This window comes from Dunckerocampus dactyliophorus, chromosome 15, assembly GCF_027744805.1.
Source record: "Dunckerocampus dactyliophorus isolate RoL2022-P2 chromosome 15, RoL_Ddac_1.1, whole genome shotgun sequence".
Classification (NCBI taxonomy): domain Eukaryota; kingdom Metazoa; phylum Chordata; class Actinopteri; order Syngnathiformes; family Syngnathidae; genus Dunckerocampus; species Dunckerocampus dactyliophorus.
The window spans coordinates 118035-139718 of NC_072833.1; the positions used below are offsets into that span (position 1 = coordinate 118035).

The following is a 21684-nucleotide window of genomic DNA, read 5'->3' on the forward strand; positions in this document are numbered from 1 at the left end:
AACAGCATCCAGTGGTTGTGTATGCGCTAGCCCCCCCAACCAGCCCGTGCTGCCATGGCGAGGAAACCCCGTTGACAAGGCACTGCTTTTTCATGACGGTGAGTTCCCCTTTGAGTGTATTATAATTTTGTGATAAAAATTTCAAGGAAAAAACACACAGCCTCCTTCCTCTCTTCCTTCAGGGAGGGAAGAGAACTTGAGCGGGGAGGAAAATGTAGTCGAGGCAGCGCAGGCAGGGACAGTGAGGAAAATACATGAGTGGGAGAGGGAGAAGAAGAAGAAGGAGGAGGAGGTGGTGGTGGAGAAGGAGGGGGCGAGCAAATTAAAAGTTGCCAAATGGAGATATTGGGTTTCAAGTGGAGTGAGAAGGAGTAAAAGGGTTCGCCTCTTCGACTTTGTGTTATGCTAATCGGGAGAAATATTTATAGATCGGCGCCGGTTCTTTTGTCCTGTGTGTTTTTGCCGAAAGCAGCACTGCCAAAAGGGAGGCGTCGGCGACTTCGCGGCTAGCTACCAGAAGAACAGGCCGTTGTTTGCCGTCAAAATGTCGAAGCATGAGCGAGTTAACCCCATCGCAACGCAGACACGGTTCACCTGAGCTCTTCTGGTCCGTTTCGGTTCGACTTTTCAAGGGGAAGATCTGTGACGTTTTACGCCGCGAATGAAAGCCTTCCCCACACGGAGGAGCCGAACACGTCAGCATCGACTGGCGTTTTTTGCGACTAATGCCGATGCGTTGGCACCGAAAGCTCACATTAGTACATTAGCTGACTTTTAATCAAATTGCGCCGACGTACATTCAACGCGGACCAACAAGACTAACATGGCGTACACAGAGGCACGAAGCTAGGGCGGAACTCGAGGACAATTGGAGCGGTGTACTGTCCTAATTTACCAATCATTGCGACGCGGAATCTAATTGTTAGTCGACGTTCGGCCTAAATGGCGATATACGTATTTTAATGTTCTTTAAGAAGTCGTAATTGCGGTCGTTGGTCACTTAAAATTCCATGTTAAACCTAGACCTTTGCTCTTGTTTAGCCACACGAGAACATCAACGCATTGCCTTTTGCTAATCCAGAATTATGACAGTGTTTTTATTTTTGTACTTTAAAGTTTTAATAATGTGATCGTTAGTTTTCCGTACTTGTATGACTGTTACTTGGGCGTTGATATAATGGCTGCATGAAAATACAACACTCGGTTGTAAATGAGATGTGATCATTTTAAAGGTGCGTTTAGGTCCTTAAGCGATCATTATCAACAATATTTCCCACTCGCTTCTTCTGTCCGAGTCATTCGAAAATGGAGGCTGAAAATAGCGCAGCTCTTAAAACGACAGCCTGGCTGCACGGCAGCCATTTTGAAAGCGTTGCTGTTTGTACAGTGAAAATGTGTCTCAAACGCCGTTTAAGCTTAATGTTGTCAGTTCAAAATAAAGATAACATTCCACTACTAATGATATATTTTGTGATCAGTGTTCTGTGAACACATTGCTTTATATACACAAGATGCCCAGTATAGCTGCACACTTGCTGGCTGACATAAAGCCAACCCTCCGTTGTGGGTGTCATGCATCTTACTTCCATACAAATGCACATTTCTACCCAGACTAATGTAAAGCAGAAGGGCTGGGAGTGTGTCAAGGCCAACGGGCTCTCCCATGGTTGCACATTATTGCTTCATTATCACTTTGCAACACTCCCACACTGTCTGCATTTAACTTTTTTGTCATCTCACCACTGCATTTTGTCGCCCAGCCTGCCCCATCACTGGAAAGTAGGGTGTTTACATAACTGGATCTATCCAACCTGACACAAAACTGAGTGACACACATACAGTAGTCGTAAATATGACACCAGCCTGGACCTGCACCATAACACAAGACAGTTCTCATGTTGCTAAGCCAAAAATAAACGTTTGACAGTGTAACACAGGGCAGCTGTACATCCCTGCAAACTAAGCAAAATAAACATTGTTGAGTTCATATGAATAAAAGTAGAGCACAGTTAGTTTTGCAAAGGCAGAATGAATGCATTGGATCCTGTTAAGCTGTGCAGGTGTGCTCCATGAAGTGTTTAGACGTTTAAGCATACCTCTCACCTGGCTTGTTTTCAGGTGTCATGGATGATGAGGACGATTGTCATCTTCTGGATATTTTAGGGTAAAAAACACCAAAAAAAACCTTCACTGCTTCTCATAATAACAGTACAATAAGACCTGATCAAGCCATACAAGATTGAAGATTTCTTTTCTGTCGTTTTTCAGAGATGTGGATGCATTGAATGACTATCTCCATGGCAGCAACAGCAAGTCTGTGAGTGATTCATAAAAGATTGTGTGGGTATTCTGCCAAGTGAGTTTAGTGGGTTAGTGAGGTGTGTTGAGTGGAAAGCTGTGCTTGCCTGTTCAGCAAAGGTAGCTGTATCACCATGGTAACTTAGGCTACACTCATAACCTGGTCCCCACCAGGTTATGTCCAGACTTTCAGCTTAAAATCGGCTATGAAAGCGCCGCTGTGTCACTGTGTAACTCATTCGGAGATGGCGTCACCATTTATTGAGAACCCGGTGGACCTGGGAGCAAGAATAATGTGAGCAGAACTACGGCGGTAGTGGCTACTTTGAGATCACACTGATTCGCTAGCATTCCCTGATGAAATTCTAGATAAGAGATTCAGATTTCTGGCCAAGATAATACACTACATTTGCTTACTTTTTGAGCCATGCATCAAGAATAAAATGCAATATGAAATATTAACTCAGCCAATGTTAGCAGACGTATATGTCACAGCAGTCCTTGTTAATATTTGCTGGAGGAATAAGCACTCTGAGGCCTCAATCAACTGGGAAAAACACTTTTATAAAAAAGGTCACCACAAAACACCAACACTGCCACCTATTGGTGACAATGAGCTAGAACATTTAGCAGTAAAATATGATAACAATATAGGCATATTTCATAGGTGAAAAGTTTATTAATTTTTAAATGGATAGCTGTTAATATGTCAAAGTTGTGCAATGTTGTTTAATTAAAAGACTAGTAGGAGATCTCTTGGAGATCAATAAAGTATCTATCTAATAGGGTATAATTGATATCATAATCAATATTAACTTAACAATGTTAACATTTACATGCTCAGCATTATTCTGCCAGCGGTGCTCCCTCGTTCTGTCGGTGACAACAGTGCTGCTTTTGGCAGTAATCATCTTCTCTTGAACTGCTCATAACGCTTCATAATAATGACTTTCTCATCTTGTGTAAAATACACCGGCTGGGATTGCTTCATTTTTGTGTGGAAATAGAATAATATGACATCAAACGCCCCCTGTTATGTGAATGTGCACTGAGCACAAAGGCGAGAAGTGGACTTGACAAAGTAAGTTGATAGCCACTGTTGCAGTATCATTTAACTTTGTTTGGGGAACTTAGGTTTTATTGAGCTGCATGTTGAGCACAAAGCCTGGGTTGGTTGAGCCACTTTGGCAGAATACCCCCTGTATAGACTGCCGCACTGAGGATGTTTGAAAGCCATTTTGAGTGGCTTTTTACAGTGTGTTCTCTCTGCAGATTGAAGAGGAGGATGTAGCTAATGCAACTTACAGCTCGGATGCACCTTTCTTCCCTGGTGACACTGTGAGAGTGCAGGTTTGAATGTTAACTTGACAGGAAGTGATGGTTTGGGTGGTCTGTGCAAGCCAAGTAAACAGGAAATCCACATACGTATATTGAGAAGACATGGGTACTTGATTTAGGGTACACAATCTTGCAGATGCCCTTTATAGTCCCTGCTTTCCATGCTAACAAAAAGACGAAAGAAAGATGCAAGCCACAGGAAATACTGTTTAATATGCAGCTGACATGCTTTCCTCTCATCACAAAATGCCTGATTTAGGTGAGTGCCAACGCTGGGCTCAAAGATGGCTCCTCCACAATGGCAGACTTTGGCACAGATTTGTCCGGGGATGGCCTCCAGCTCTCCAGCAGCCTTTCATTTATCGAGGACCAACTGGGGCCTGGGAGCTCCCCAGGAGGTGGAGTTGATCTCGGCGGAGAAGACCAACCCTTTGACATCTTGCAGAAATCCCTCCTGGAGGCTGACATCACGGAGCAAACGCTGGCACAGGAGGCCCTGCTGGACTCCCAGCCAGCCCCCACCCTTGTGCAGGCCCCCGTGTCCTTCCCGTCCCAGCTGGTCTCTGGGGGTTATGGAGGGAGTGTGGTCACTACAGCGACGGCGTCGCAGCCGGCTGGGCAGCTCCTGCAAGGGGTGTCGCAGCTGCCTAACGGCTCCACCCAGCACATCCAGGTGTTGGGCTCGTTCGGGGCGGCAGGCGGAGTCATGACTTTGAGTGGTTTGGAAAGAACTCCACAGATTGTGCTAAGGCCGGCGGGGGCTGTAGCTCCGGCAGTGGTGGCTCCAGGGGGACAAGTGTTTGCCCCCACCCAGGGGCAACTAGGCCAAGTGGGCTTGCCTTTAAAGAACATCCCCCTCCAAAACGTCATCATCCAGAGAGGTCCAGGGGGGACCCAGACTCTCGTGAGAGCAATCCAGCCTAAACCTCATCAAGCTGGGGCTCAGACTGTCTACAGCCTCCAACCTGCAGCCTCCACCTTGGCTAACGTCACTACCACTGCTACTCCAGGAGCACAGTACACCCCCAATGGTTCCATCGTGGTGCAGCCGACATTGGACCAACAGCACGCACAAACACATTTACAACCGGGACAGTTCTTGTTGCCCACTTCTTTGGCGCTCACTCAGCCCGGCACCGTCCGCAACGGCCCCACGCACCCCAGCTCTAGCACACTGATGACCACTCAGAACACGGTGCAGATTGTTGCTGGTCAGAACTTAACAGCACAAGCGGGTGGGCCGCTCATTTTGAATCAGGGCAGTCAGGTCGGAGGGGGTGTGACACAAACATGGACCAGCACCATACCTGCACAGACAGCGTGCACTCCCGGGCGGCTGGCGCTGATCAGCCCGGCGAGTCAAGGGCAGGTTTCTGCCAGTCCGGTACAGCGCCTGCTAGTGACGCAAACTCAGAACTGTACGTCATTGTCCTCTTTGCCCAACACACTGGCACAGGATCAGGTAAAAATAACACTCCGCCTTGGACCTTGGCTGGTTCTTTGTCACTCTCTTAGCTGACTCATCACTTTCTGATTTGGACAGAATTCTTCATCGCCTGCTCTCCAACAAGCGCAGCTTAGCAGCGTTCATGGTAACTTTGATTTGGAAATGGATTCATGTTTGCCGTCCTTTTGATCTCATACTCTTCTTTCTGTTCCCTCCTGCAGCACTGCAGACACCTGATTTATGCATCAGTACGCAGGTATGTTTCATGGCAATACTGCTCTTTTCCATTTCCATTCACATCACGCCACTTTGCACATGAAACCTCCTAACAGGTCAGTGCGCAGAAAAGACCCGCCCCAGTGCCGCTTACAAAGGGAGGCGTGTAAGTCAGCTGTTAAATTGTTGCTTCTTCAGTCACCAAGCTTTGGATTTAACCACAACCTGTCTGTTTAGGGTTCTACAGCAGCTAAGAGAAGATCACAACAGAGTCCATACTCCCGAGAGACAACACTTTACGTCATTCAGCGACGTGCTGCAAAGGCTCCTCCCCTACCACGTGTTCCAGGGAGCTCCGCCCACACAGGAGGAATTCTCACAGGGTACCTGGATGTTTTATTTTTGCTGCACGCCGTGCAAGAGAACAGCGGAAAATGGCTGCTTGAGTACGGAGTAACGCTTTTGTTTCTTCACAGTGGATGATGAATTTGAGTCGGTTGCGACACAGGTGCTCCTGAGGACGCAGGCCATGATAAATAAATACAGGCGGCTACTTTTGGCAGAGTCGGAGGTATTAACACACACACACACACACACACACTGCCGCTGTAGCGTCGCTGTGAGTACTTCCTGCTTCCCAGCATGCTTTGCAGCAGAGGGAGTTGTGAATATTGTTTGTTTAATGTTATGTAAGTTGTTGTTTATCATTCCTCTTGCGTGACTGGTTAGTGAGTCCTTCCATTGCTAGTTCTCTTTTAAATAAGAGCTGAAGCACTTTTGAGCATCTCGAGTGACTGGAGATCACCATAACGTAGTACGCCGCAGCCCTTTTATGTTGACATAAGTGGTTGTCAACATAAGCGCAACTAGCCATTGCTTGCACAATTACTTGTCATGTTGGCCAGAGACTTGAGGAAAATGGCTGATAATAACGGATTTTGTGGATGTAATTCCTTCATTTGTGCATATTTCTATTTAGCTTTGTGTTTTCATGACATTTGATGTCTTGACTAGTGACGGCAAGACTTTTGTACACGTGTAAATCTTTCTTCTGGTGGCTAGCGAGCTAAAACGGACTGTGCTATGGAGAATAAAGATTGTGAAATGTGCCATTAGTGTTGTTGGACACCTGTTCTACTATGCTACATTCTAGCAACATCCTGCTATTTATATGATCTGATTTGGTTTATGGTTTTTGGAATTTGTCCTCATTTATCAGAAATAGGATGTGAAATATTCACGTCTCCCGTCTTCCGTTTCAGCAACACTGCAGTCCTTCTTCAGAGATGGTGATGATTGACAGGACCTTCAATCAAGAGGAGCGTGGCAACCTGACGCAAGACAAGCGGATGGTCTTGGTGGATCCAGGTACAAACTAATGCATGTACTTGATTGACTGATTCTCTTGGAGATGAATAAAGTATCTGATTTCGGTCTCATTGTCCGCTTTGCTCTTCTAGACACTTTCTTGGAAGACTTTTGCTGTGGGCTTAAATCCAAAAGTTTCAAAGATCCCGTCCCCTCGCCGCCATCCGTCTGCGGCAGGAATCGGCCCGACAGGGGCTCCGAGGAGCTTCCGTTCAGGACAGATTCCCAGCCTGGGTTTGGGGACCCTGGAGGAGGTGTACAGCTAACAGCTGATAGACTCCAACGTCCACCTTTAGAGAATAAAAGCCTTTTGGAACTGAAGAAATCCCAGCAGCGCTTTGGGCCCAGCGGCCACTCGCAAGGTAACCACGCAACTTTTGCAGGAGCATCAGGGGGGCAGACACACTACCAGGCAGCCCAGCCGCTCACCTCACCCCCACACCTGGACACGGACTCTGCTCTGGAGGCAGCGGTCAACAGCATCTTGGAATGTTAAAAGCATCGATCAACGCTAAGTCCACCCTGGAAGTCATGTGTGTCTGCTCTTCATGTTCATGAAGCATGATGGTGCAGGTGGGAGACAGGCGCTTCTGTCAGGGTGCGGGAATGTGTGCAATTTAGTGGGAAATCTTTTTTTAATGGCTGTGGGCTTTGTGTTCCTCTTCATGCGGCAACACAGCGACCAAGGCAATTTGCTAGCAACTCTGTGCCTCTGCTTCCTTGTTTACATGAACAATGCCCATTTAACAACACAGTGGAACCTCCAAAAACTCAGTCCAAGTCATAAAAGATGTCATGCTGACTAACAATACCCATAAAACACCACTAGGTGGCATTATTGCTCTACAAACACCTTCTTCCCCCAGCAGTTGGACTTAGTTGTACTTTTATTCTACAACCCAACCCAAGTCCTGGTCCAATGTTCCTCTGACAAAGTAGACGTACACAGTTGTCCTCCTTTGTTGGCATCAAATTGAATCTTTATGACGTGTTGTCAACTTCCTCATCGCCGAGCAGCGTGAAGCAACAACTACTGTTCTGTTACGCAGCATTTAAATGTGTATAGTGACTTCCTGTTCAGTGCAACGTAAACTTCAAAATAAGAGCATGGAAGTATTAACCTAGATTCAACAGCCATTTTATTAGGTTGTTTTTATTCTTAGCCTCCAACCATTGTAGTTGAGACATACAAGGAAATGAGCTTAGAGTAAGAGTATAAAATAGCATGAAAACACAAGAATCTAAGTACAAATCTGCACAAAACCCATGTGAACGTGGCCCATTCTCCTTATGTCTCTGGTGGAAATGTTGACGTCGGTCGTGGATACAGGCGGCTTCCACTGTACGACATGTTGACATTAAAATGTTCATTTCATTTACACCTGTACAGGTTTGTTCCACTTTGGAGGTTCCACTGTTGGCTGCTTTCCTACCTGCATCACACTCACCTGGCTCCTTTTCAGTTAACAAATTGCACTAAATTGCTTGTTTTCAGGTACTGCTTGTCTTGGATGGTAACCTGTCACATCACACTCCGCCACTTTTACTTTAGGAGCGTTACTGCAATATTGTTTCTGGCGCTTAAGTCACACTTTGGCTTTTATTTTGTACCTTAAAGGTATGCAAGCTCCTACACACACACACACACACACACACACATAGATCATTTCATTGTGTTTGTGTTAGGGGAGCTTAATCAGTAATCCTCAGATTGAGGAAGATAAATGACTATGTTATTTTTTTAAATCGGCAATTTTATTTGTGGATGTTTTTGTTAAAAAAAAAAAAAAAGAGAATGCTGGAGCGTAACTTGATTGTACACTCGTGTCTGCCTTTTGCATGTTGTTCTATATTACTGATCTATGCAGTCTGGTCTTTGGACTGCCTTGGTCTTTCTACTCAGTAACTTTCTTCTTCTCAGCAGCACAACCAAAACAAAGCGTGGTCAAGCGTGAAGTCACAATAAAACTGCTGTTGTGATCCACAACATATCAAATCATGTATAAACCATGAAGAACTGAATATCCGCCGTGTTTTCACTTCTTTTCTTTGCCCAGCAAGCAATTGCTGCCAAAGTTGAAAGGCTTTTTTTGGTGTTGGTTATAGATTGTGCAACACACTGAAGGCCTTTTTTAAAAACATGGTGTGGAAAGTCAAGTTCTTGACAAAATCATTTCCTTTATTTGAAAAAGTAATTTTTAAGCCCTGCTTTGTTATTTTGGCGTGCAGGCCTGCGATTGTTTCCTGCTTCTCACTAGTTTGTCTGATCTGTATAGTTTGTTTTCTAGAAGTAACTAAAAATCCAAAATATTTATAATTTTTGTATGTAGTAATTTCTTCATTTGTAGCTTAAACAGCAACAATAAATTCATTTTGAATACAAAAAACAAAGAGGCCCAGTTTGTCTGAGAAGTTCACTGATCAAGGAACCCAGTCTGCATAATCACATCCTATGATGGGACAGGGGGTCTTACACAACCTCCACAAAAAACCCTCGAGAGATTCTTCAGGATAGTTTGAATTTCGGTAGCCAGATTTGATCTAACCATAAAATCAGCTCGCTCCCTTTGATCTTCTAAGAAGCTCGTCACACACAAACAGCAACACATTTCATGTGGCACGAGGCAACAGTGACACCCAGTGGAGGACTGTGATCCTACACACCTGTCAACGTAAAACCTCACATAGTTAAACTCCCAAAATAAATAATGCAACGTCATGTCCTACGTATGTGACAGAAATAAAAACATGTTGAAATAAAGACAAATATCACAAACTATTCAACAATGCAGAAGACATTTCGAGAAGAGCAAGATGTCACCTAGTGGTACTTCCTCCAGCGATCACGCTCTAGAAAAAAAGGTGCAAAGTGTTGTTTCTTCTTATTCTTGAATGCAAACAGAGATGTTGCCATACTTACTAAGATGGGGGTAAGACCAGATGTAGCTGAGCACACAATACCCTGCCAACAGCATGCCCACGCCGCCAATGCCACCTTTCCTCACGTCAATATACTTTCTGTAGTACCACCCCCAGCCTGGAGGGGGCACAATGGACCATTATACACTGCTCAAAAAAAGGGGAACACTCAATTCACACTCAGTCCAAAGTGCTGTCCCATTATTCAAACTGTCCACTTAGGAAGCAACACAGATTGACATCAATTTCACAATGTGTTGAGCAGATGGAATAGACACCAGGTTGGGGGGGTTCTATTGTGACTCCAAATCCAGACCTCCATGGGTTAATACATTTGATTTCCATTGATCATTTTGTTGTTGCCAGCACATTCAACTATGTAAAGACAAAAGTATTTGATAAGAATATTTCATGAATTCAGATGTAGGATGTGTTCCCTTTATTTTTTGAGCAGTATATTTGCAAAGGCATAGATTGCACAAGTGCAGCTAATGTGTGACTTTTCTTTCACCTCTCTGCATCATTTCCACCACATCCTTTGGGCGGCAAGGGGTCCTGAAGGCCAGCCACCCGGGCAGCTCCCTCAGCATCACCTGACCAAAGCCGCGCCCTGCATTTAAAATAAGAAGTACATTAGATCCTTGCATATTCCTTTTCCCTGCTTTAAAATAGCGCCATCAAACCACTTCAAAAACTATCTGCAAGGGGAAAAAAAGCTGCAGCAGCAGTGTCACTCAATACTTTCCAGCAGGAGGACACTAATACTGGATCCTGCATGCCTGGAATAGTTCATATGTCACACCCGTACTTTGGCACAAGAATGTGACTAGTTTATATGGCTATTAAAAAAAATACTAACCAGAGCAATTCTCTGTCTTCCTTTGGGTCATTAAAGCATTTTCAGCTCTTGACGGCGGGCCGGAAAAGTGGCCCAGAAAGGCAGAGGGGAGTTCAGCTCTGTGACGAAGGCCCTCCATGAGGCTGTTGACTGTGCGTGGAGGGGGCGTGACCTGGCTCACCTGTGATGGCTGGAGATCAGTGAGAGGAGCAGTCTTGTGAGAGGTTAGTGTGGAAGATGCTTGTTTAGGTGCAGCTAGCGCCTTTGCTTGCAACGTGGCGCTCACGTGAGCATGACTCCTTTGTAAATCTGGACTGTGTGTTTGGATCTGAATGGTCGGCCCGCTGCTTTTAGTCCTGCCTAACGGGCTCCCAACATGCTGCAGTGTAATCCTGGACAGACTGCCCCCACTTCCTTCCTGGCTTCTTTCGTCATAGAGGTCCACTCGCTCTACTTCTAAAGGAGCCGTACTTTGGATTTGAGACCGTTTCTTTTTAGAGGCACTTTTAGCTTTGGGCTCAGGGGAGGGAATGTCTGAGCGATCTTTGTCTGGTTTGTATGCAGACTTGGTGGATCTGTGAGGATCGCTTTGTACAAATGAAAACTGGCTTGGTTTTGGTGCTTCGACGGAAGTGCGGATGCTCTTCTTCTTTGGTCTAGAAGAGGAAGCAGGAGATGCCGGCGAGGAGACGAGGGCCATTTTGATTTGTTCAGACAACTTTTGCTTCTTAAGAGACGAAGATGAGGGTGGTGTTGACTTTACATTTTTCTCGGGCACCTCCGGTGGCACTGAAACTTTCTTTTTGAGTGTTGATGACTTTGTCCCCTTCTTTTGGGGCCAGTCTGCATCCAGGCTGTTAGATGTCTGCGATGCTGCCGGGGCATCGGGGGTTAAAGGTTGCTTGGCTGCTTCCTTGCAGTGGGGAAGGTGGCTCTTCAATCTTTTGTAGGAATTCCCACAGAATGGACACACCTCTAATTGAAAAAACAAGCGGAGAATAACTCGATGAGTCCACAAATCACGTGTCGCCAGTTAAGTAGATGCTATTTCATGGCGCATTTTATAATTAGCAGTTTCCAGTCACTGCACGTGATGCCTTTATATCACTTTACGTAAAACCTGACGGGTCTCGTGACGCAAACTGTTTTCCAACTTACCAGTGCTCATTTCGCACGCTTCAAAAAACAAGAACGAAGTCAGACAAGTTAATCCAACATTTTAAAGTAAATTTAAAAATATATAACAATATCTTATGCCACTAATTGTGACAGTAACGTTTTAAAACGTACATCATTCCAGACAGGCGCCCTCGGTCTTGTACTACTACGGAAGGACCCCTTGTGAGTTTTAGATGACCAGCCAGAAGCCTGAGCGAAAATCGTTCAAGGTTGAACGGAGTTTGATAAAACCTTTGAGTTGGTGTTTAGGTGCTATATTTAATAAATGGACTATTAACTGGATCGTAAGCGTCGGATTAGGACCCCCGTCTGAAACGTAAATGGGTGTAATGAGACAACTTGCATCAGGCGTAGTTCCGGTTTCGTGTAAAATTCCCACCACAGCAAAACTCCCTCTCATAAATGTTGTCAAATAGGCATGTTTCTTTAGAAAAGTGTGTTTTATTGAGTGCCATGACAATGGACAGAGGAATTAATTTCAAAAATATGGTGGAAAAAAAGAAACATTATCTTCATTAGGAACAAAAGCAGTGATCGTGTTACATTCAAGAATGGAAAAGAAAATGACGCAATTTCTACAACCATTTACACACGAGGAGATAAACCTGGACATTATTTACACGGAAAGAGATTTCAGTATGTACAAAGCTGACAGGGGCTCGTTTTGAAGGGGAAAAACAACCAACCCCCAGAAGGCATGTGGTGTCGGATGATTCACTGACACCTACACAGATTGTTGACATAGTTCACCCATCGTGACGTCATCGCTTCTTTCGATTCAACCCTGAGAACTGTTGGCCCTAAATGTCACAAGGGAAAATGGAAAGTTGCATTTTTTGGCACAAATGCAGGATTTCAAGAGCAACTAGGTCTCGATTAAGACACTACTGGAAAGGCATCACAGGGAGACGGTTCTGGGCTTGAAGATGCAGACCAGGAAGAAGAGGGAATGTTCATGTATTCACAAAGCAGTGCAACACACAATGAGTTATCTGGATCAATTCAGTGTTCGGAAAATAGACCACTGCATGGCACGGATGAAACCTTCTGACCATTTTGTTGTTCTCCACAGTGACGCCTTTCGCCAAAAGTCCAACATATCTCGTCAGCATTTGGTCCACTCCATGCCACAAAGCAGTGACGTGTTCTCCTACCAAACTCGGACTACCAACTCTTCACGAGGAGGAGAGCACAGACTAATAGAAAAGCCGCTGACAAGTTCTACTGGATTCTTCTTGAGTCTGACGGGGGTCATTGGAGCATGAGCTGCTTGAGGTTGTCGTGGAGAATCGTGTCCTTGACGTCTCGGAACACCAGCCTGATGTTCTCTGTGTTGATGGCCGTGGTGAAGTGGTGGTACAGAGGCTTCTGGGTGGCATCGCGCCGCTTGGCCCTGAAGCACTCCACCATGAAGGCCTGGACATTCGGCAGGCTGTGCTCGGGCCCGGCGTAGTCGGGAAAGTAGTCCTTGAGCGGCACGCTCTTCACTTTCTCCTCCAGCAGGTCCGTCTTGTTGAGGAAGAGGATGATGGAGACGTTGGCGAAGACGCGGTTGTTGACGATGGTCTCAAAGATGTTGAGGGATTCACACAGACGGTTGGTCTGACGATCCTCCATCAGAACCTGACGAAGACCACAAGGAAGGACGCTTTTTCACTAGGCTGTCAATCCATTCCAATATTTGAGGGGTAGGGAACCTATGGCTCGGGAGCCAGATGTTGCTCTTTTGATGACTGCATCTGGCTCTCGGGCATTTGTTAACACCATCAAATTTCTTTCTTTTTTTTGCTGACATTTTAAAGTAAAACATTATAGAAATCACAGTATTAAAAATAACGTTCAAAATGTAAAACTTTCTCATGCATTTTAATCCATTTATCCATTTTCTAGCGGCATGCGGGCGGCGAAAGCAAATGCCAGCCGTCCTTCCCATTTTTCCAGGTCCAACACCAAAACTGGATTATTATTGGATAATGTGGTAGCCTACCCGGGTCATTGAGAGAATGTGTGCGGCGATTTGTCCCACTTTGTTGGACGGTCCTTGAATGCACCATGTAACTTTGTCCAACGCTGCACAGATAGACTACTATTCTGTATTTTTAGCCTTTTTCTTTCACCTCATATTTTCTTTCTCCATTTCTCATCAATATTTGTTACCTTTCCTCAATCTACAGTGTGGGCCGAGGATCAAACAGGACGTGCGCACGTTAATCACGTGTCAATAATGCGTTATCAATGTGCTAATTTTGACAGCCCTACATGACATTGAATGAATCCATTGTATTCAAATAGTGAGGAAGGACGTACCTGGTCATACTCTGAGGAGGAGACGAGGAAGAGGATGGAGGTGACAGAGTCGAAGCACTCGAACCAGCGCCTCCGCTCCGACCGCTGGCCCCCGACGTCCACCATCTTGAAAGGCACATTCTTGATATCAAAGTCGTACTCGTGGATGCCCTTGGTGGGCTTTCGTGCCAGCAGGATGTCCTGCTGACTCGGCAGATAATTCTGGCACAGACGACACAAAAAGACCATCCTTCAAACATTTTAATCATGTGATCAGTGTCATGTGATCACGTTTATTCATGTGATCAGGGTCATGAGTATCCCAAATGTGAGTGAAAGATATCATCGCTCAAATGCTTGCTTTTGAAGGTACAGCTTTTTGTAGAGCCTAAAGCTAGATGAGCCCACCCCGTACGTACACTACGCCACCACCTTGTTAGAAAAGAAAAGAAAAAAGGCTTCTCCACACATCTTAAAATAAATCTTAGTCAGCTACTGATGTGGGAGTTGATGCAGTTGATGTTTCTGTTCAAATGTTAGCACTTTAGCATCACACAGCTATGCTAGTGTTGCTAATGCTTTATATATATATATATATATATATATATATATATATATATATATATATATATATATATATAGACCCTTTCCAAAAAATTAGAATGTCATGGAAAAGTTGTTTAATTTTCATAATTCCATTCAAAAAGTTAAACTTTCATAGATTATAGATTCAGGGCCCACACTTTAAACGATTTCAAGTATTTATTTGTTTATTTTTACATAATTTGGGCTTCCAGCTCATTAAACCCACGAAAACAGGAATTAAAAAAATGTGAATACTGTGAAGAAATCAGCCCAAATTTTGCAGGGCATGAATGTTTTAAACTGAGTGTCACACACTAATCATCTACTAAAGTCAAATCACCTGCACAGGCTTCCCCAGGTGTCATTAAATTGCTTCAGTTTGGTTCAATTGTCTCAGTTGGGTTCAATATGGGGAAGACTGCAGACATGACAACTGGCCAGAAGACCATCATTGATACCCTCCATAGGATGGGTAAGCCACAAATGTTCATAGCTAAGGAGGCTGGTTGTTCACAGAGTGCTGTGTCCAAGCATATCAATGGAAAGTCTAGAGGAAGGGCAAAATGTGGCAGGAGAAGATGCACCAGCAAAAGAGATGACCGTGGGCTTCAGCGGATTCTCAAACAGGGAAGATTCAAGAATCTGGCAGAGATCCAGAAAGAGTGGAATGAGGCGGGAGTCACAGCTTCAAAAACCACCACATTCAGACGCATCCGGGAGATGGGCTACAACTGTCGGGTTCCTCGGGTCAAGCCACTTCTGAACCTGAACCAACGTAGGAAGCGTCTCCACTGGGCCAAGGAGAAGAAGGACTGGACTGTTGGCCAGTGGTCCAAGGTCCTCTTTTCCGATGAAAGTAAAGTGTGCCTTTCATTTGGGAATCAAGGTCCAAGGGTTTGGAGGAAGACGGGTGAGGAACAGAACCCAAGCTGCCTGAGGTCCAGTGTGAAATATCCACAGTCCGTCATGATTTGGGGTGCAATGTCCGGTGCAGGTGTTGGTAAACTCTGCTTTCTTAAATCCAAGGTCACCGCAACAGTCTACCAGAATGTTTTAGAGGACTTCATGATTCCTTCTGCTGAGGATCTGTATGGAGATGCAGATTTCATCTTCCAGCAGGACCTGGCCCCTGCCCATACCGTCAGAAGCACCAAAACCTGGTTTGATGCCCATGCCATCACAGTGCTTGACTGGCCAGCAAACTCACCGGACCTAAACCCCATTGAGAATCTATGGGGTATTCTCAAGAGGAAAATGAGGGGCACCAGACCCAACAACAAAGAAGAGCTGACAGCAAGCATCAAGGAAATCTGGGCTTCCATAACTCCCAGGCAATGCCACAGGCTGATTGCTTCAATGCCACGTGGCATCGAGGCAGTGATTAAGGCAAAGGGATTCCCAACCAAGTATTGAAGATTGACATATCGTTTTGAAAGTACCATATTTTGATTGATTTGATGTGATCCTAATTTCTTTTTTTTTTTTTTCCTGCAAAAACTGAGAAGTAAATGGTGATTTCTTCACAGTATTCTAATTTTTTAAATTACTGTTTTCGTGGGTTTTATGAGCTGGAAGCCCAAATTATGTAAAAATAAACAAATAAACACTTGAAATTGTTTAAATTGTGGGCCCTGAATCTATAATCTATGAAAGTTTAACTTTTTGAATGGAATTATGGAAATTAAACAACTTTTTCATGACATTCTAATTTTTTGGAAAGGGTCTGTATATATAAAAAAGGCATGGGTGATAAACCAAAAATGTACCGTTACCGAAATTTACCACAATAACTGACGCCATTTTGCCCCATGTCGGTAAATGCGCTGTTTTAATAAAAAAGCAAATAAGTGCTTTTGTCTGTTAGTCAGCTACTGATGTGGGAGTTGATGTTTCTGTTCAAATGTTAGCACTTTAGCATCACACAGCTATGCTAGTGTTGCTAATACATTATATATATATATATATATATATATATATATATATGTATGTATATATATATATATGTATGTATATATATATAAAAGGCATGGGTGATAAACCAAAAATGTACAGTTACCGAAATTTCCCACAATAACTGACGTCATTTTGCCCCATGTCGGCAAATGTGCTGTTTTGACTGTTTGCTGGTAAGCTATGGTCATTGTTTAAGACGAGGTACAGCGTGTGTAGTCACATGACTCCACCCATCCAGCCTGAACAAGAAGGGAAACAGACGATGAGGGAACGGCTGATGGTTGAAAGGAAGACGTGGCTTTACAGTGCCAGCGTTTCACTCACTTATGTGCATAGAAATAGACTGCGAGTAGAAAAAATAAAAAGAGAGCACATGTGCGACTACTTTTTTCAACCCTTTCACATTTTGCTCCTGAACTACTGGAAGTCCATACAAAGTGAATCACAGTAGAGGAACATTTTGGATGTAAATCTACAAGTTTCCTACAACTTTTCTTGGTTGACATCAGCAACCTGCGTTGAAGTGCGATGACATCTCAGCCATACAAGCTGCACTCGCTGACGTAGCTAACCAGCTTGGTTATCAGTTGGATGCTGGAGTGCTACGGGGAAGATGACTGCTCTCTGTGACGTACTATACTGCTATCCCACTCATGCGCTAAAAATACTTTTTTTTCCTGTTTGTATGCATCGTGGCCGCACGGTGGTCGAGTGGTGAGCATGTCATTAAATTTGCGGATGACACTACAGTCATCGGACTGATCACTGGTGGTGTTGAAACATCATACAGAAGAGAGGTGGCGGACCTCATAACTTGGTGTCGTGATAACAATCTCCTTCTCAATACAGATAAGACTAAAGAGATGATCATCGACCCAAGAACAAGGGAAAAGGAGCCACATAGTCCCCTGTTTATTGATGAGACTGAGGTGGAGAGGGTGAAAACCTTCAAGTTCCTTGGCACACACATCAGCGAGGACCTCACCTGGTCTCACAACACCCAACAAATTCTGAAGAAGTCCCAAAGGAGACTGTACTTCCTGAGAAGACTGAGGAAATTTGGCATGTCCACCACAATCCTGAGTTGCTTCTACAGATGCACTATGGAAAGTGTCCTTACCGCCTCCATCACTGTTTGGTACGGTAACTGTACAACACGTGATAGGAAGGCACTCCAGCGGGTGATCAAGACCTCACAGAACATTGTTGGGGCAGCCCTCCCCTCACTGCAAGACATTTATAAATCTAGAGTCCTACGAAGAACACAACCTCATCAAGGACAGCACACATCCACAACACTCATTATTCACACTCCTACCGTCAGGCAGACGCTACAGGAGTTTGAAGTCCAGGACCACAAGGCTGGCAAACAGCTTTTACCCACAGGCCATCAGGCTTCTCAACGAAGCACTCGCACACGCCGCACGCAACACACGCACACACTCATAGCACTTTATTTATTTATTTATTTATTTATATCTGTATTAATGTCTCTTCTTTTTGTTGCTGCTTAATTTATTGGTATATATGTTTATGTTTCTTATGTTCTTATTCTTTCTTGTGTTTTCTTTCTTTTCTTGGGAGAATGAACAGAATAAGATTTTCATTGCATGGTATAACTGCTGTTTTACTGTGCACATGACAATAAAACTCTCTTGAATCTTGAATCTTGAATCTTGAATGTTGGCCACACAGTCACAGCCAGGAGATCAAGACAACCTAGGTTGGAATCTCCGTTGGGCATTTCTGTGTGGAGTTTGCATGTTCTCCCCGTGCGTGTGTGGGTTTTCTGGGTACTCCGGTTTCCTCCCACATTCCAAAAACATGCATGTTAGCTTCATTGGAGACTCTAAATTGTCCATAGGTATGAATGTGAGTGTTTGTCTATATGTGCCCTGCCATTGGCTGGACACCAGTCCAGGGTGTACTATGCCTGTCACCCCAAGTCAGCTGGGATAGGCTCCAGCATGCCCCCGACCCTAATGAGTACACAATGTTGCTATGATTGCTCTGCTAGAGGTCGCTTGTCTCCAACTGAAGTTCTCCACATGCTTATCACCTGATTCAAAACTAGCATTTGGTGTCTAGGTCATCGTCTAACATTTTCGCATGAATAATCAAATGTTTTCTCCAGAAGCAGTCTGTTCAGGTTGCATTGATTGGTGTTATTCAGTTGTAGCTCTCATTATCCTCAAAGAACGTGTCTTGTCGCCGACTGCCAAATGTTGTTGTTCCTGTATGTCCTACAAGTACCAAATGTTTTTTGTCTCACTCCCCCTTCTTGTTTTTGCATATTGCAGCTCTACTTAAAACCTCATTAAGATCCAAATGTGCAAAATGCTAATTCTAGCAATTTTTCAACTGGTCTTAAGATTTTCACCAGGAGTGTATATAAAGTACACAATAGCAGTCCTCGGGGAGACACACACATACACACAATGGTGCTTATTTAACAGGAGTTCCTCAGGGCAGCGTTGCTGTCCCAGCACGTCATAATATGGAGTGGAACCTCGTATGAGTCAAGCTGAAATAAAAAAAAAAAAAAAACTTACCAGTTCGCCAAGCTTATCCAGATTATCCAAGAAATACTTCACCGACTCGCCCTGTGACAGGACACACAAGAGGGTGCCAAATTAGCACAAATTAGCGGTGCATGGCATTAGCTGCGAGGTCTGAGATGTTGCTGCATGCATGCAAACATTTAGTGTTGCACATTTGAGACACTGGTGTGTGTTTTCTAGAAGGTTGTCATGCTGCTCAGGGGCAATTAGAGCAAGCCCTGACACGAGGCTGCCAAGACTCACATGCATTCCTTCATCTGTGTGTGTGTGTGTGTGTGTGTGTGTGTGTCTCATAGGGCTTTGCATTTTTTACACAGCAACTTTGAGGCAACCGTTCATGCTTGTGGACATGATGCATTATTAAGTTTGCTGCTGTCTTTCAAATGCTAACAATAACAATCCCCGTGATGAATCATCATGTCCCCTCCTGCACACACCTTTTCATCTTTTTCAAAACCCAATCTGACGTGAATAACCAGTATGTGTGTGCGTGATACAAAAGGAGGCGTGGCGTGTGGCTCAGGTAAAGGAGACACTCGGCTATCAGGTGGAGGCGAGTGAGGACGCCAAGGGTTTTGGAAATCAACCATTGGCCAGACGTGGGGGGGGGAAGGAGAAGTGAGAAGACCGATCACTCCGAGTGCTGTGAAAGTGAAACTACATGACGTAAGGCCGGCGTATGGCGTGCACGTAACGTGTGACCTTTAGCATTCTTAAATGACACGTGAGGATAAACATCAGCAGCAGGAGGTGCGGGTGCTTGGCATGCAAACTCATGACCGTTTGGGATGCAAAACAAAGCGAGATTCTGAACCAGTTTGCTAAGCCCCGCCTGCTGGATGGAAATTTTCCAGTCAAATCGAATTAGAAAACGTTCTTGCTGCACCTGACAGGCTACTCCAGACAGCAGCGTGATGGTAGTCAGGTGGCCATGCTACCAGCCCAGAAAAAGAGGACTTTAGCTTTAGCCCACTGCAGAGAGATGCTACGTACAAAGTCACCATCTCCATCCCTCACAGGTAGCGCTTCAGGGCTACTGGTGACAGCTACTCTCCCACCATTCTTCACACGCTGATACTTAGTAGTGGAATACTTCAATATGGTGGCATAAATGCAACGCCTGAAAGCCACCTAGCATGGCCACACTGCCGGGACACTTCACCAAGACACGGATTTGTCATCCGAATGTGACGGAATAAAAGATGAAAAGGATGAACACTAGAGATGCGGCTGATCTGATCCAGTTTCTGTATCAGGTTCCCATACCACAGCCAGTCCCGCATGGGAAATATCTGATACCAATCCAGGAGCCACGTCTGTGCTTTCATGTCATTAGCAAATGTACAGTAGCTACATTTGTAGCTACGCAACCATCTTCTCCTCATTCGTATATACAGTAATAATTATAATGGTACCTGACTCTATCATGTCCCTGGTATTGAATATTATATAACTTTGCTAGCATAACAGTCTTACTTCCTGTTTGTAACAACCCAGGCCCATTTAGGCAGCCAGCGAGAAGGCTCCTTTCATGATGTCTTCTACTTGATCTACCATGACAAATATGAATTTGTCATATTTCAGTGGGGTCAGGCCTTTAACTGTGTGTCAGTAACTGTGTGTCAGTAAGATCAAGTGGGCAAGCCACGCCTCATAAAGCAGTTTAGCAACAGATCAACATTCCAACTGCGATCACACTTCCACTGGTTTGTGTAGCAAAACACTGAGAACTGGCTTGTGCAACTTGTAAAAAGTGCCTTCTCAGTGAAAGAGACATGAGGAAGTGCCGGACAGTGCGAGGACTGGGTCACATGACCACAAGAAGAAGCGAGGGTGATTGATGGCCCAGCGTTCCCTTCTAAGCCCGAGGAGTATGGCGTATACGGGAAGCTGGTGGAATCACATGACAGCCGGAAGACTGTAAAGCAGCAATATTTGGGTTTGAGACAAATATCTGCCAGTGCTTTCCACCCACCAGCTGAAACTCGCGACGGCGGTCGTATGCGTTCTGGATCCCAGAGTCGGCCCACAGGGTCTTGATGGCGGGCAGGTACTGCAGGAAGACGGGCGTCTCCAGCTGCCCACGGACCATCTTGGCCGAGCGCGTGTCGAACGACATCAGCTTGTCGCCGTGCTGCTGGTTTCTGGGGTCCCCCCACGGGATGTGCAGCTTCTCCCGGGCGTCCACCAACACACGTATGCCTGACGGTGCACAAGCAATGAATAAGATTTATCATCAATATTGTACTAATATTTTCATCATACAAATAGTAATACATGACATAAAGAAATTAATACATTCAAGCAATACAATAATAACTCAATGAAAGCAAATCATTTCTGGAGTTGCTGCAGGGGAGAAGCGGCCAGCTGGTGTGGGCTTATTAATGCCTCTGTGTTGGAGTCATCCCCGGTTAACAAGAGGGTCATTTCCCTACGCCTTTGGGTTGGGGAAAGGGTCCTGACTGGCGTTCGTGCGTGCGCGTCCAACAGCAGTTCAGAGTACCCAACCTTCTTGAGCCGCTGCTCCTTCACATGGACAGGGAGGAGCCAGTCGGATGGATGAAATCAAAAAAATAATCAAAAACAATGTCGAAAAAAATCAAGTAACAAAAGTGAAATATATTTTTAATGTCTCATTTGCCAGCACTTTGGAAGTGTCATCATGACATGACAATGTGCATTCTTTGCTCGGC

General features: G+C 44.8%; 3 protein-coding genes across 5 annotated transcripts in view; 1 reads left to right on the forward strand and 2 right to left on the reverse strand.

Annotated features, from left to right (window-relative positions):
* On the forward strand, positions 1–14406 carry bicral (BICRA like chromatin remodeling complex associated protein). Of its 3 annotated transcripts, XM_054800074.1 has the most exons (12): positions 1–98; positions 2119–2164; positions 2269–2317; positions 3571–3636; positions 3896–5098; positions 5180–5228; positions 5305–5339; positions 5416–5465; positions 5537–5682; positions 5776–5870; positions 6562–6667; positions 6760–14406. In XM_054800074.1, exons 2-12 carry the CDS (start codon positions 2124–2126, stop codon positions 7161–7163), a joined length of 2244 nt encoding a protein of 747 aa, XP_054656049.1. In that variant the 5' UTR covers positions 1–98; positions 2119–2123; the 3' UTR covers positions 7164–14406. The 3 variants fall into 3 exon arrangements, with proteins under 3 accessions (XP_054656049.1, XP_054656048.1, XP_054656050.1); XM_054800073.1 differs by lacking the exon at positions 1–98 and having other exon boundaries at positions 166–2164; positions 3571–3648; XM_054800075.1 differs by lacking the exons at positions 1–98; positions 3571–3636 and having other exon boundaries at positions 166–2164.
* On the reverse strand, positions 7789–11824 carry si:dkey-21c1.4 (uncharacterized protein C17orf80 homolog). The gene is made up of 6 exons (XM_054800077.1): positions 11715–11824; positions 11583–11600; positions 10446–11399; positions 10098–10196; positions 9588–9704; positions 7789–9517 (listed from the first exon to the last, which is right to left on the reverse strand). The coding sequence occupies exons 2-6, from the start codon at positions 11590–11592 to the stop codon at positions 9489–9491; spliced, it is 1209 nt and encodes a 402-aa protein (XP_054656052.1). The 5' UTR covers positions 11593–11600; positions 11715–11824; the 3' UTR covers positions 7789–9488.
* LOC129194739 (guanine nucleotide-binding protein subunit alpha-13-like) overlaps positions 12046–21684 on the reverse strand; it is a 12881-nt gene continuing 3242 nt past the window's right edge. The window contains exons 2-5 of the mRNA XM_054800078.1: positions 20964–21190; positions 18980–19030; positions 13911–14111; positions 12046–13226 (exon numbers count right to left, since the gene is read on the reverse strand). Of these exons, the coding sequence (XP_054656053.1) occupies positions 12855–13226; positions 13911–14111; positions 18980–19030; positions 20964–21190 (851 nt within the window). The 3' untranslated portion in view covers positions 12046–12854. The remainder of the gene's footprint in view (positions 13227–13910; positions 14112–18979; positions 19031–20963; positions 21191–21684) is intronic.